This window comes from Solea senegalensis, linkage group LG16 (assembly GCF_019176455.1).
Source record: "Solea senegalensis isolate Sse05_10M linkage group LG16, IFAPA_SoseM_1, whole genome shotgun sequence".
NCBI classification, from domain to species: Eukaryota; Metazoa; Chordata; class Actinopteri; order Pleuronectiformes; family Soleidae; genus Solea; species Solea senegalensis.
In genome coordinates this window covers 21,544,009-21,557,232 of record NC_058036.1, presented here as the reverse complement: position 1 = coordinate 21,557,232, position 13,224 = coordinate 21,544,009, and the positions used below count along the sequence as shown (strand labels likewise).

The window sequence follows — 13,224 nt, the reverse complement described above, 5'->3', positions numbered from 1 at the left end:
AATGTTTCATGAGACTTTTAAAAAGTTGATTAATTGGCTGTGTATTATGTAGATTCACTGTACTGTATATTTATATTAAACCGTGTAAAACTTATCAACATTTATTGGTAACCTTCAGTTAGTATCAAAACTCAAAGGTTGCTTAGTTTGTAAAAGCATGGTGGTCTGATTTGACCCAGCTCCTGATATAAATAAACAATTCATGCACTATGTCATTAATTCTCAAGAACTGTTCCATTTTCTTCCAATGCAGCACCTTAGGAGAAGTCCCAGAAGGCTCCCCAGTCTCACCCAACAGTTCCCAGGACCGCTCCTCGGTGCGCTCACCCCTCTGCTCCCCCCTGAAACGCCAGTCCTCTGTACACTCCGGTCGACTGGGCAGCACCAAGAGCCTCTCGGCGGCCGTCTTCACCGACAAGCCTCCTCCAGTGTTGTCAGGAGGCGTCCAGTTCAGCAGCGAGGTGTCGCGCAGTGATGAAAACGTCCTGGATTCACCTCGTCAGCGCAGAAGCTACGGCTCCTTTCCCTTCACACCCTCAGCAGACTCCAACACTTTCCATCAGTATCGCTCTGCTGACTCCAGCATGTCCGTGGCTGACAGTGAGGCCTACTTCTCCGCCACTGAAGACTTTGAGCCAATCAGCAGCGCTGATGAGGGTCCGGGGACGTACCCGGGCCGCAAGAAGAAGAGGAGGCAACAGATGCAGCAGCCTCAGCAGCCCCCGTATCACATGGAGAACTACAGGTCAGCTCAGGCCATAATGTCGTGTGTATTCTGCTATTAAAGCTGAGCTTCAGGTTTGTTTGAGGAGTGGCCGGTAGAGTTACTACATCATCATCAATATACATCAGTTTTTCAAAACCTTTCTAGATTTCATAAAAACTGCAATCCAAACAACAGCACAGTTACTCAGAGTTAAGTTTAATTATTGGTGATTTTTGAAGCAAATGTTATTTAATAACCTCATGCCCTCTGGAAAACCACCTCATTTTTTAGAGTGGAAGATTGGAATGAAAAACAGTCAGTAAGCACTTGGGTCCAATAACTTTGATGACTCGAGCTGACATGTTTGCTGTGGTTGTAAAAAAAAAAGTCTAGAGTGGAACATTATACAGGAATATGTTAATGGGGTTATGAGATTTTAATGTTTAATACACAACAAGCTCTAAATTTTATGGTGTAAAGCAAATTGCCCCGAAGTGAAATACAGAGCAGTATTCATTTATTACATTGATTTGATCACGTGTGGATGGATGTGATGTAGAGCCGCTGTAGCAAATGAGATGTTTGATCTGTGGGCAGCCACTTACTGCGGCTGTGTTGTGCAAATTAGATTTCAGTGTTGTAATGCAGCCACCTTGTCATTTTTTAATATTACCCTAAACGTTCTCCCATTAATTTCAGCTTGCTTTGATTGATACGTTCTGCAGTCAAACACACAAACTTCTATTCTGCCTAATGAAACGTCAGCACAAGCTTGTACAAACATAAAAGCAAATAGAATCCTGCTTTGATAGTTTACAAACATTGGTGTTATTGGTGTTGGAGTATGTTGGGTATGTTTAGGTGGTGATATATTGTTACATTCTGTTACAGAGCAGCCAAAGCTGCTTTGAGGGTTTAGGTGTTTGAGTCAAAAGCAACGTAATGCCATTTTACACACAAATCTCTGTGATATAAACCAGAGGTCGATGAATGGTGGACTTCTCTTATCTGGACCGGGACCTATGACCATAAATGGTTGATAATTGTACATATTTTACTGGAAATTGTAATAACTTGTTCATCATCACGTAAGTGAATGATGACGTGAGTGCGACACAGAGGGTCTGAAAAATCAGAGGAAAGTAATTTCATATGACATGAATTTTTAATCCGGGCAGAAAAACAATGGAGTAAAAACAGGAAACTTCATTTGCTAATCTTTCTCTTACAATTAGTTAAAGTTTTTTTAATGTGCATTTAAAGTGCTTGATTTCAAATGTCTTTTTTATTGCAGTACATATCTCATTCAGTCACTGCACTGAATCATAACACTAATAACACATAATGATGTTCTGGACCTTTGCATGCAGAGTGTTTGTCTGTTTGGACCTCTCTGAAATGTAATTGAACACCTGGTAATATTTATGTAATATTTATGCAGTGTGTGGCAGGCAGTGACATCACAAACGTACACACTAATTGTGCCTGTTTGACCTTGTGTAGTCGGAGCTCCATCTACCACAGTGTTGAGGGACCTCTCACCTACGTTCTCAATGGGGAGTTGATCACTGAGCCCCGTCCCCTGCCTCTGCTGCCCACACTGCCCCCTCTCCCGCCCCACCCCCTGCCCAGCCACACATCCCAAGCCTCTTTCGTCTCCGCTCTGGCCATGGAGGAGGAGAGCTCAGTGGAGGCGGAGAAGACGGCTGAACCCGGACCGGTCACCCGACAGCCTCACGTCATGGCGTGCTACCAGAGCTACCTAGCTCAGTACCATGTAACAAATATCTTCAACGTCAACATATCTGTGAACATTCTGCATCCATTCTGATATTAATCCTACTCTTTTTTTTTCTTTTTTACTCTGCCAGGTCTCAAATTGGTCGGTCAAGCAGCCCACTAATAAGAGGACCTCCAAGTCTTCACTGCACCGCCCATTAGATCTGGACACGCCCACCAGTGAGGAGAGCTCCGCCTCCTTTGACCAGCTCTCTGTGCCCACCTTTAAGGTCTGTGACTAATGACACTAAAGGCCGGTTTATGTTTGCCACAGCGAGTCTGACGTGAAGTTGCTTGTGCTAGAAATGTCATTGCTATGCTGCGCACCTCTTCATTTCCTGTTGTGCGTGTTAGCTTCAAGAGAAAGTTGGCCTAACAGATATGTCTTAACCAGCTGCTCAAGATAACGGAAGGGAAGTCACGTGTAGGCTCTCTTTCTACTGTGATGTAGCTTATTAACCACTGTCTCTTTTAGACTTTAGAAGTTAGAACTAGGATTGGGCTCAAGTCTTTGTTTCATGTAACCTTTATTAGAATCTGAAGAATAATGTGTTTATTCTGTTTACATGTCAGGTGGTGAAGCAGGGCCTTTCAGCCAGTTCTCTGCTCGACAGAGGAGTTCAGGTCATAGGAGAAACCAACAGGTATTGAAGCCATTTTTCTCCATCTCACCCTTTTAAATTTGAATTTGTATTCTCGTATAAAAAGTTGCTTCACATTCAGCTTTTAAGTAGCAGGTGTTAGTAATATCATTATCGTCTGTGTGTCTTTGCTCGGCCACAGTGCTCCGTACACTCCCCTGGATAAGAGAGCCATGGAGAACACCGACGAGGACACGACGACAGAAGACTGGAGTCTGGAGCAGCCTTTAGCTCAGACCAGAACCACTGCCATTGTGGAGGTGAAGGGAGCCATCAATGTGGTGCTCACGCCCCTTGTGGCTGAATCCCTGGACAGGTGACAATAATGCTTTTTGACTGATCTCATTATTTCTTGATGCTGTGTTTCTTTGTTCAAGTTTTCCAATCTCAGTTTGAAACTCCTGGATTGAAAAGAAATCAAGAATATGTCTTTCTCACACTGCATATAAATGTGTAAATTAGTGGGTGTATTTTTGTCTGATGCTGCAGTTTGACTTTAAGTCCATGTAATCCCTCTTTGCTCTTCTGCTGACAGTGTGTCAGAGTCTGATGTTGTTTTTGGTTAATACTTGAGATGTTCAGTGGTCTTACAAGCATGGACCTCCTGGCATGCACTGCATGTAGATGGATGAACTGTAGTCTGGTTGATTAAGACTCCCGAGACTTCATAGTAATAGTGATTTTATTTTCAAGGAGTGTACTGAACCCGTACACAGTATCGGTATATGTCTGATTTGATGAATATGCTGTAAAAAGACACGCGCACTGCTGTCATCATTTGACCAAAACATACGTGATAGTTGCTGCATGCTGCAGTTCTCATGGGAGCTCTAACATCATTGGTGTCACCTGTGCAAGGTGTCATATGATTTAACGACCTTTCAGCATAATGTAAATGTGGGAATGATCTTAACATAGAGGCTTTGTGTCCATCCATGGGGAAATATGGCCCACGACAGAGAGACTAAATCACAGTAGCTGTGATGTTCCAGCATTGGCAACAACTGCCGACAACAAATGTTACAAGGCAACTTAATAAAAAAAAAGTGGAAGACGTAGGAGAGTAAATGCAATAAAATGTGTCAATATCAGCAGAGCCTGTCACAGATGGGGACTTTGCCTCCAGTCATTTGTCATAATATGAAGTGTGTGTGTGCGTTTCAGGACAAAGAGAATCCATCTCATTAGAATTTTAACAACCTTGAGCTGAGACTCAACACTGAGTCTTGAAGTGGGCCGGCACTACTGGCACTTCTTCATTTTATTATTTAGAGTACCGGCACTTACATGCCCGCTCTGTTTGACATGACATTCACCCGTTCCGAACACATTATTGTTTTTAAAAGTTTCTCTGTTTAACATTAAGTATTAATCGTTTACCGACATGAATTGGTAATGAGCCTTGCGTAATGTGTTTGATATGTGTTGTAATCTGGTCTGATAATGCTCTTACAATAAATAATAAAAGCAAAATATCTAAATGCCATGAAACCTTTTGTATTTGCTCTTTTCTTTAGGTACATCGAGTCCATGGTTCACTTTGCCAGCGTTCGACACCCAGCAACCATTCTGGACGACCTGCACGGGAAAGTCCTCAATGAAGCCTATCAGATCAGCAAGTCCACAGTCACAGAGTCTGTAAGAAAACGATTTGATCATTAAAATGAAGTTCATGTTGTGATGCACTTCTCAGTTATTTATAAATGGTTTAAAATAAGTGTTATCTAATAGGTTTGAGGTTTTGTGGCTGTTAACTGGTGTTTCACTGTTTTTTGGGTTTGAATGCACTCAGAGCCAAACCGGCAAGCAGGAGCACAAGCTGTCCAAGACAGAGGGCACGACCCCTGGCTCCATCAACATCCCCCATGGGCAGACAGACTTGTCCATCAAACCAGATAATGTGAAAATCAAGGGCCTTCAAGCCAACGTTTCCATCCCCAAGGTGAGACCCCTGACCCCGAATAATGACAGGCCAATTCTGACCGTAAGAGGTTCAAGAGCAAGCACAGAATCATGAGCATTGCCGTTCACCACTTAATACAGTATTTTCATACAGAAAGCACTGCATTGTGGATCAGCTCATAAAGCTACACCAATTTTTCAATACGTAGATTTAAATTATACTTTCAAAACCTTCAAAATACTGTTCATCATTTATGCAATAAAAACATTTGATTTGTTCCACTGAATGGAAGATAAAGTTTGCATTTATTGAATGTTTGATTAGATAAATACTTCCATGTGCTCGCACAGATATCAGAACGTTATTTTCCATCCATTTAAATATGCTTCAGTGCCTCATTTACTTGGAAGCACAGTGGCATAACAATCACTGCAAATTCAAAGGCTCTTTCTGAGTGTTCTCATATTTGGTTTTATTGTTTTACTTTACTCACAAACATTTCCATCAGCAAACACAATGTTCAATCCTGTGACCTAAACTTGGATGTAACATGTAACCTGCGAAAGTTTGCAGATCAACACCAGTTGAAAAAGAACACTTTATATTTAATCAGTACATATAATTCTAATCATGGCGTTTACATTTATGTCATTAACTATTTCTACCACTAGAAGATATGTTCAGAAATGCTGTTTCCAGTCAAACACTCTTTGTTCAGTAATATCTGGTCAAAAAATTTCATTAACTAACTGAATCACTGACAGATACAGATACAGATTAGCCTGAGCTTAGTGTTTGCAATTACCAAACTGTTATAAATCTGCTAACACACCTAAATTAAACAATTGTATTTATCATGAAAATCATCATAACATCATAAATCAACAAATGACACTAATAAATGAAGCTCACTAGTCTGCACATGACTGGTGCACTAATATAAACTAGGATCAATGTATAAATTGCTCATTTCAGAACTCTGAGCTTGACTGAGCACATTTTCTCGTGTTCTTTGTCGTCAGAATGTATTTTAAAAACAGTGAGACCAGGTTTGTTGTTTCTGAATATTGTCATATTATCAGGACCAAAACACTCTTCAATATTAAGGAAAACTAGCTCACACAAACACACACAGCTGAAGAGTACAACAGAGGACAGATTTTTTAAGTGGGCTTTAGTTCAGCTTGGTTAAGTTGTCTCTTTGTGTGTGTGTGTGCGCAGGTGAACCTCTGCCTCCTGCAGGCTTCTGTCGAGGAGGGGTCACCGTCCTGCTCCACTAAGTGTGTCACACACGTGTCACTTGTGGCGCTTTGCTTCGAAAGGATTGCTACTCAATTCAGAATGAACAGGTATGAACTTTAACAACTCCTCCTGTTATTGTATGTGTATTTGCACGTGTTCACACTGACTCATAAACTAGCTGTAAATGATCATTTATTTATGCTTAAAAGCTGTAGTCTGTAACTCTATTATACAAACACACATTGACAGCCTCACTACAGCATAGTAGCTGCATTAGTAAAGCAAGTATCGCTGTCAAGTTGAGATACACACATTTGCTTTGTACATCTTGCAGGGGAATTGTCGAAGAGACCCCCAACACCACAGAACATGGCCGACCCTCTGTCATGTTGGAGAAATATGCCTCGGCCACCAAGATGCAGCCTCAGTCATCTGGCTCTCTGCGCTCCAACGCCGGCATCGAGAAAGGCAAAGAGATCGCCGCCAGGCTCAACGTCCACCGTATCCACAGTCAGCTTCGAGGCCTGGACACCACAGGTTGGTTCAGTTAACGGCAGCCCTTTTTGATGCTATGCTGTATGAGCTGTTTAAATATGTTGTTCATTCTCTTTCCCACAGACATTGGCACATGTGCCATCACAGCCATCCCCTTTGAGAAGTCCAAAGTACTGTTTGGCCTGGAGGAAATGGATGATTTCGCAATGGTCGATGAGACGGATACGCAGGCCAGCTCAGGGGATCTGAGCCGGTCTTCGTCTCTTGAGAAATGGGGCTGGATCATGTTCGAATGTGGCATCGAGAACCTCACAGTCAAAGGTGAACAAGCAGTGGTTAATGTGTTTAGTCCCAGGTCTATTAAAGATTTAAAGAAGGATGTTATCAGTCAGTCAGTTAAAGTTGAATCTTTTATAGGTCATATTCATAAATCACAGTTTGCATCTACCAGGTCAGACAGAAGTATGACAGATGTAACATATAACCATAAGCATAAATAAATAAACATACTTGGGGATACATTTATATATATATATATATATATATATATATATATATATATATATATATATATATATATATATATATATATATATATATATATATATTTATATTTATATAAATATATATATATGCTATATAACAATGTGTAAATACATAATGTACAATACAATATTTAAAGCTTTAATGCAAAATGTACCTGTCTACATAGAGATGTCAGCACACAGTCAACAGTGAAAATGTGAAAACAAATAAAAACAAAAAGATACCACAAATATTAATTCATGCTTTCAGATAGGCTAGGCTTCTGGGTTGATAGCAGCTGGGATAAATGACATTTTGAACCTGTTGGCTCTGCACTGTGGCAGATCTGCGGCCTGAAGGAAGCAACATGAACTCCTGCTGTAATGTGTGGCTCAGACCAGCCGCAAGTACATGGGCTGTCTTCAAAGACCTGACCTTATGCAGGTCATCAAGGTTGTTCAGGGATGTTGCAGCAATTTTCCTGCACACCTTCACAATGCCCTGCAGGCTTTTATTTGTTCAACAGGAATTGACCCGTGCCAGCAGATAACAGAGAAGGCAAGAGCATTTTTATTAAAACAGTAAAGTGGTTTTCACATTAAAACTGCAGATGTTAAATTAAAAGTGCATGCGCTGATGTGCTTTCTTACACTCGGCATCAACGTGAGATGTTTGTTGTGTTGCACCAGCTGAACAGTCACAACATGTGATAGATGTGTGGCTAATAATATATTTATATATATAAACACTGGTTGAGAGTATGATCCACAATCAGTCCACTGTGTGGCTGCATCCATGATCCCGGATTTGCAGCGATAAAGCACAAGGACTCTGGGGGAGATGTTTTGATGAGACGGAGCTGGTTTGAGACGGACCTAAGCTCGGTCCAACTACATGATTTATCAATGTGGAAACTTTTCACCCGACTCTCAAATGAAGACTGTGAAATAATTCCTCACAGGAGAGGAGCTTGATAGCTCAAGGTTCTTGCTCCCTCTCTCCTTTTGTAGACTTAAAGCACCGTAAGATAGCCTGCATTTTGTCAGCACAGTGTTCTAGCAGGGCTAGTATGGTTGTATAATGATGTCATTCCCTCAAGGATTTTGTTAAATCTTCTTTTGTAATCTAAATTTAACTGGAAGCCTCTGTTGTGATGCTACATTTTATTCTGGTTGGTGTCGATGCATATGCTTGAGAATGTTTGACCTCTTTGTCTAAGCTTGATAATGAGGAATTACTAATATCATTTAGTAAAGAATCACGTAGGATGTGGGAGAATTTGTGCTGAGGGTTTTAAATGGATTCCATTATTATGTTACAGGGGGACGCCAGTCAGGAGCCATTCTTTACAATGCATTTGGTGTGATGGGCCAATCAGACACTGTTGGGAAGACGGGAATATCGAAGTCCAATGGTTCGACAGGCTCGCAGACAGGAAGTGGTTACAGCACTGATGTCTCTGATGACAACCTCACCCATGATCCTCTGAGCCCTGCTTCTGATCTCAATGAACACTCGGACTCAGACGACCAAGTAAGATCATCCCTCCCTCCTTCATGTTTACAAACCCCCAAAAACTGCTGTATTTCATGAATCCACATTCTGCCATGTTGGGCCACACGGGCCTGTGGTGGTTAGCAATTTTGCCTCAAATTAAGAAGTTTGTGTCTGTGTGGTAATCATAATAGATGAAATGCAATAATAAAATGTATTGTATTGTAAATGTATTAGAATAAAATATTCAAAAATTAGAAGAAAGTGTAAAATGCAAGCACACACCACAGGACTAATATATTAGGTCTCAGTTTCTATAATGTTAGAATTGATTATGGTCAGTATTCGCACTCATTAGCTCATTGTGTTAAAATTGATTCTGGAGAAGCTAACAAGCTCCTAAATGTCCTATAAAATGGTGTAAAAAGGTGTTTTGCACATAGAATTAAATTTAGAAACAAAAGGTTGACGTCACGTCAAGTTTTAGCTTGAAACCATGCAAGCAAATACACAGTTTTGTCTCTTGTCTGTAAAAGACAGATACTTAAATTTTAATGTGTACAAATGTCCCTATTACTTAGCATTTGTTTATTCAGATTTTAGTTGTTGTTCACCCAAAGAATTGATACACTTGGTCAAATTAGGTTGATCCAATTCAAAGATAAGTCGTGATAGTTGCTGCCACCTGTTAATAGCTGTTCTCTCTGCTCTGCAGGATGAAGGGGTGGAGTCAGATGACCTGAAGAAAGACCTCCCCCTCATGCCCCCACCACCTGACTCCAGCAGCATGAAGTTGACCATCAGAGAGATCTGGTTCAGTTTTGCTGCTCCCACTAACGTGCGTTCACCGTCACAGGCCATCTCCAGGTAAAGACAACACAAGTGCAGCGTTATCTGCTGGAGAACATTTAAAGGAAAACCATGTTTGTTGTGCGCTGCGTGCAACAGCTATCAGACCTGTCAACCTGCACTGGCAGGTACATCCTCGAGAGCTGCACCTCCTCCTAACTTTGACATAAAATCGTTTATAAATGTAAACATTATTTACTGCTCTGCTGGTTCTTCTGTAAGTACTATAATTAATGTGTATTTACCCCTGGGACTATTCCATGGCATCAACATGAATATTGATTTTTTTTCTCCACCCTTTTCAACTCATAACCATTCAAGAAAGAATTGCAATGCATTGAAGAACAGATTTCTTTCCATTACATAAAGCATTTTACAGCTCAGAAAAAACATGTTTCAGAATACATTACCAGTGAACAGTTACATCAAAGGTGGCCATATCATCTTATGTTCAAGACAATTAATGTGTGTATGGGTTTCAAATGTGTGTGATAGGAAACATCACACATAAATGTGCCCTATGTATGTGTAAGTGAATGGGTGAATGGTAAAAACTGTAGCGTAAAGCAGCTTTGACTAGAAAAGCAACTATTTACCATTAAAGGTGATAAACAGTGACCTTAAGTGTTTAGAACAGTCTATACAAGCCAGCATTGAAGTCATGCCGTCCCATGTGTTGAAATGCTGCTGACTACAGTGTATGTGCTACATATGTTACTGTGTGTGTGCGGAATGCAGACACAATATGAATGAACACATGTTCTTCTGCCTCTGTTTTTACCTTTACAGGCAGTTGAACCTGCTCAGCACAGCCACACCTGCCATTGGAGCTTGGTTGGTTCCTATCGATCAGCTGAAATCTTCTCTACGCAAGCTGGACATGGAGGGCACGCTGCGCGTCTGTGCTGTTATGGGCTGCATCATGACAGAGGCTCTGGAGGTCAGTAGTGCACCTGTAAAAAAAAAACCCCAAAAACAACCAACCCTCTTTCATTGTGAAATATGCAGTTTAACCATTTCTCTTTTATGTCTTCCAACAGAAAAAGAGCATTCACATCCCGATCCGGAGCAAGTACAACCGTGTGACAAAACGAGCTCGCTACCTACATGAGAATCCCTCCTGTATGCTTTGTAATATTCTGCACCGCTATCTGCAACAGGCTGACTATTCTGTCATCGAGGAGGCCACCATGGTTCGTGCCAGGCTTCTGTCTTTATTGCTTCAGTGTTACAAAGCTGTTACACTTGGCCATGTTAACTTAAATGACTCATAAACTTAAGTTATATGGTTTCATTTGGACACAAGTGTTATTCTAAGTGTTATTGCTCTTGGCTGCTCTTCTCTCATTAAATGAATTCTTTCATGGCGATGATCCACTTCTCTTTATCTCTGCGTACCACAGAATGACGGAGTCCCAGCCCTTGTGACTCTAAAGAAAGGCCTGGTGGCTTTGGCCCGACAGTGGATGAAATTCATTGTGGTAACTCAGGGCTTCAAGGCCATCGGTCTGATTAGGCCCAATAATCTGCCCAAACCCAAAGACCCTCATCAGAGCCTGAGGGACCCAGTACTGGGCCTGGACAACGGAGCTGCACTGCAGAGTGACACCAGCGCTGACGGAGCTGAATTTGAATATGACGCAGGTGGGAAGTCACAGATTTCTTCATTAGGTTTTAACAGATGTGATGGGTTTTTATTATTTTATCATTATAAACTGTAGTCCTTGCCCAGTCTGCTTTACATGACATCATTTATTAGAGGCGCAAACCAATAAAACCTGATTTTTTTTTCAAACTTTAGACATATACTGTAGGTTTAGGGCTGCAACAATTATTTGATTAAGTGATTACTGAATTAATCGACAAATGTTTTGATTTATCAATTTAATTTTTAGTTTTTCAGCTTCTTAAATGTGAATATTTTCTGGTTTCTTTGCTCCATATAGCAAATAAATAACTAAAATGGAATCTTTTGTGAACAAAACAAGACATCGAGAACATCATCATTTTTGGGTTTGGTAAAAACACATTTTCTGATATTTTAGGAACTAAATGTTCTCCATTCATTGAGAAAATAATCTACAGATTAATCTCTATGAATATAATCGTTATTTGCAGCCCTGTGTAGGTAAACTTATACAACCTTTACTTTTTGAAGACATTTCATTCTAAACCATACAGAAAAAAGTCTGACTCATCTCCATCTATTTCACATAATCCTCACAAACTCTTTTCTTCCTGAACATGTTTAATCGGGCAGCTTGAAGTGGAGTGGCGTAATGACTACAGGTTTACTGTCGAACGCTTAACCTCCACTTCTTCAGCGTTGGCACAGAAATAACAAGACAGGAAGGAACAAGTTGGGGAGAAAAGACAGAATGAATGAATGTAGAAGTCAAATGTGTGTCCCCGGAGTTTTATTTTATATCATTATTGTGAAGCCACAGTGAGTGAACACACCATGTTGCTGGAGGGAGCTTGCAGTCGTCCCCCACCTAAAGAAGCCAACTCTGGTCCTGTCAGCGGCGTGGAGATCATGAGGAAACTCTCCAAGTCCCACACGCACAGCGAGTCTGCACTCAGGATTAAGGTATTTAAATTTCCACAAGGTTTTGTCATTTAAATGAGTTAATAAATATGTTTTTTTAATTATTATTGTTATTAAGTGTTTTGGTCCCTCTTTGGTTCATGTCTGTTGAAGAACACGTCATGATGCTAAAGTAGAGTTTACTTTCTTAGGAACTAATTTAAGAAGAAAAATGTCCTTGAAGTGTGTTAGGCCCGTTTAATTCTGTAAAAAGCATTTTCACTAACAATGAATCAAGAAAATAATCTGGAGATGTATCCATAATGAAAATCCTCTTAAATTGTTGCCTTTAAAACACAAGCCAATATTTTATATATAATCCATTAAGGAAATGACTGTGGTGTGAAGATGATCTCACTGCTGGAAAGCCACGAGGGATTAAAGCTGAGTGGGCAGATGACATTTTACTCTTCTCTGCCAAATTAAAATGTGATGCTTTTATACCATCTTAGGATATGTTGAGGCTTTTTAGCCCTTTTGTCAAAAAGTATTACCTCAACTATGAACTATTTCCATCATGATGCCAGACACAATGTCATCCTATCAGTCATGAAAATACTTACTCCCTGTAATCCTTAAATCCCATCATACCCAGGGCTCCCATCCATACCAGTCACTAAGCTACACCAGTGGCGACACAGCGGCTGACTCACCTGCCCACGTGAGCCGTGCAGGTCTGCCAGTGAAGGACAGCCCCAGGAAGGAGAGTCTCCTGAGCAACCTGACGGGCAGCTTTCGTAGTCTGCACAACCTGCTGGAGGGAACGCCTCAGAGGAGCGAACCGTCTGCTGCTGCTGCTGCTGCTGCTGCTGCTACTGCTGCTGCAGCCAAGAGCAGCTCCCTCACTCACACAGGTAGTGATGTCCACTGCGCCACTGCACACTGTGCAGTGTGTGGCAGGGTCTGACAGCCAGGTGTGAACTAGTTTCAGACATACAGAGAGAGAGAGATCAATACTTGTATTGTTATATTCTTGCATCTTTTTGTCATAGCTGCTCCATTT

The 13,224-nt window shown here is 41.0% G+C and overlaps 1 protein-coding gene across 7 annotated transcripts in view; it reads left to right on the top strand.

The window, feature by feature from the left end:
- Window positions 1-13,224, top strand: part of kiaa1109 (KIAA1109 ortholog) — a 71,356-nt gene that overhangs the window by 18,921 nt on the left and 39,211 nt on the right. For all 7 annotated transcript variants that reach the window (XM_044047954.1, XM_044047953.1, XM_044047951.1 and 4 more), the window contains exons 28-44: window positions 254-745; window positions 2,210-2,483; window positions 2,578-2,715; window positions 3,059-3,129; window positions 3,269-3,442; window positions 4,644-4,764; window positions 4,919-5,068; window positions 6,251-6,378; window positions 6,606-6,808; window positions 6,890-7,087; window positions 8,613-8,824; window positions 9,501-9,652; window positions 10,424-10,574; window positions 10,675-10,827; window positions 11,038-11,278; window positions 12,076-12,224; window positions 12,817-13,075. In XM_044047954.1, the coding sequence (XP_043903889.1) occupies window positions 254-745; window positions 2,210-2,483; window positions 2,578-2,715; window positions 3,059-3,129; window positions 3,269-3,442; window positions 4,644-4,764; window positions 4,919-5,068; window positions 6,251-6,378; window positions 6,606-6,808; window positions 6,890-7,087; window positions 8,613-8,824; window positions 9,501-9,652; window positions 10,424-10,574; window positions 10,675-10,827; window positions 11,038-11,278; window positions 12,076-12,224; window positions 12,817-13,075 (3,266 nt within the window). The remainder of the gene's footprint in view (window positions 1-253; window positions 746-2,209; window positions 2,484-2,577; window positions 2,716-3,058; window positions 3,130-3,268; window positions 3,443-4,643; window positions 4,765-4,918; window positions 5,069-6,250; window positions 6,379-6,605; window positions 6,809-6,889; window positions 7,088-8,612; window positions 8,825-9,500; window positions 9,653-10,423; window positions 10,575-10,674; window positions 10,828-11,037; window positions 11,279-12,075; window positions 12,225-12,816; window positions 13,076-13,224) is intronic.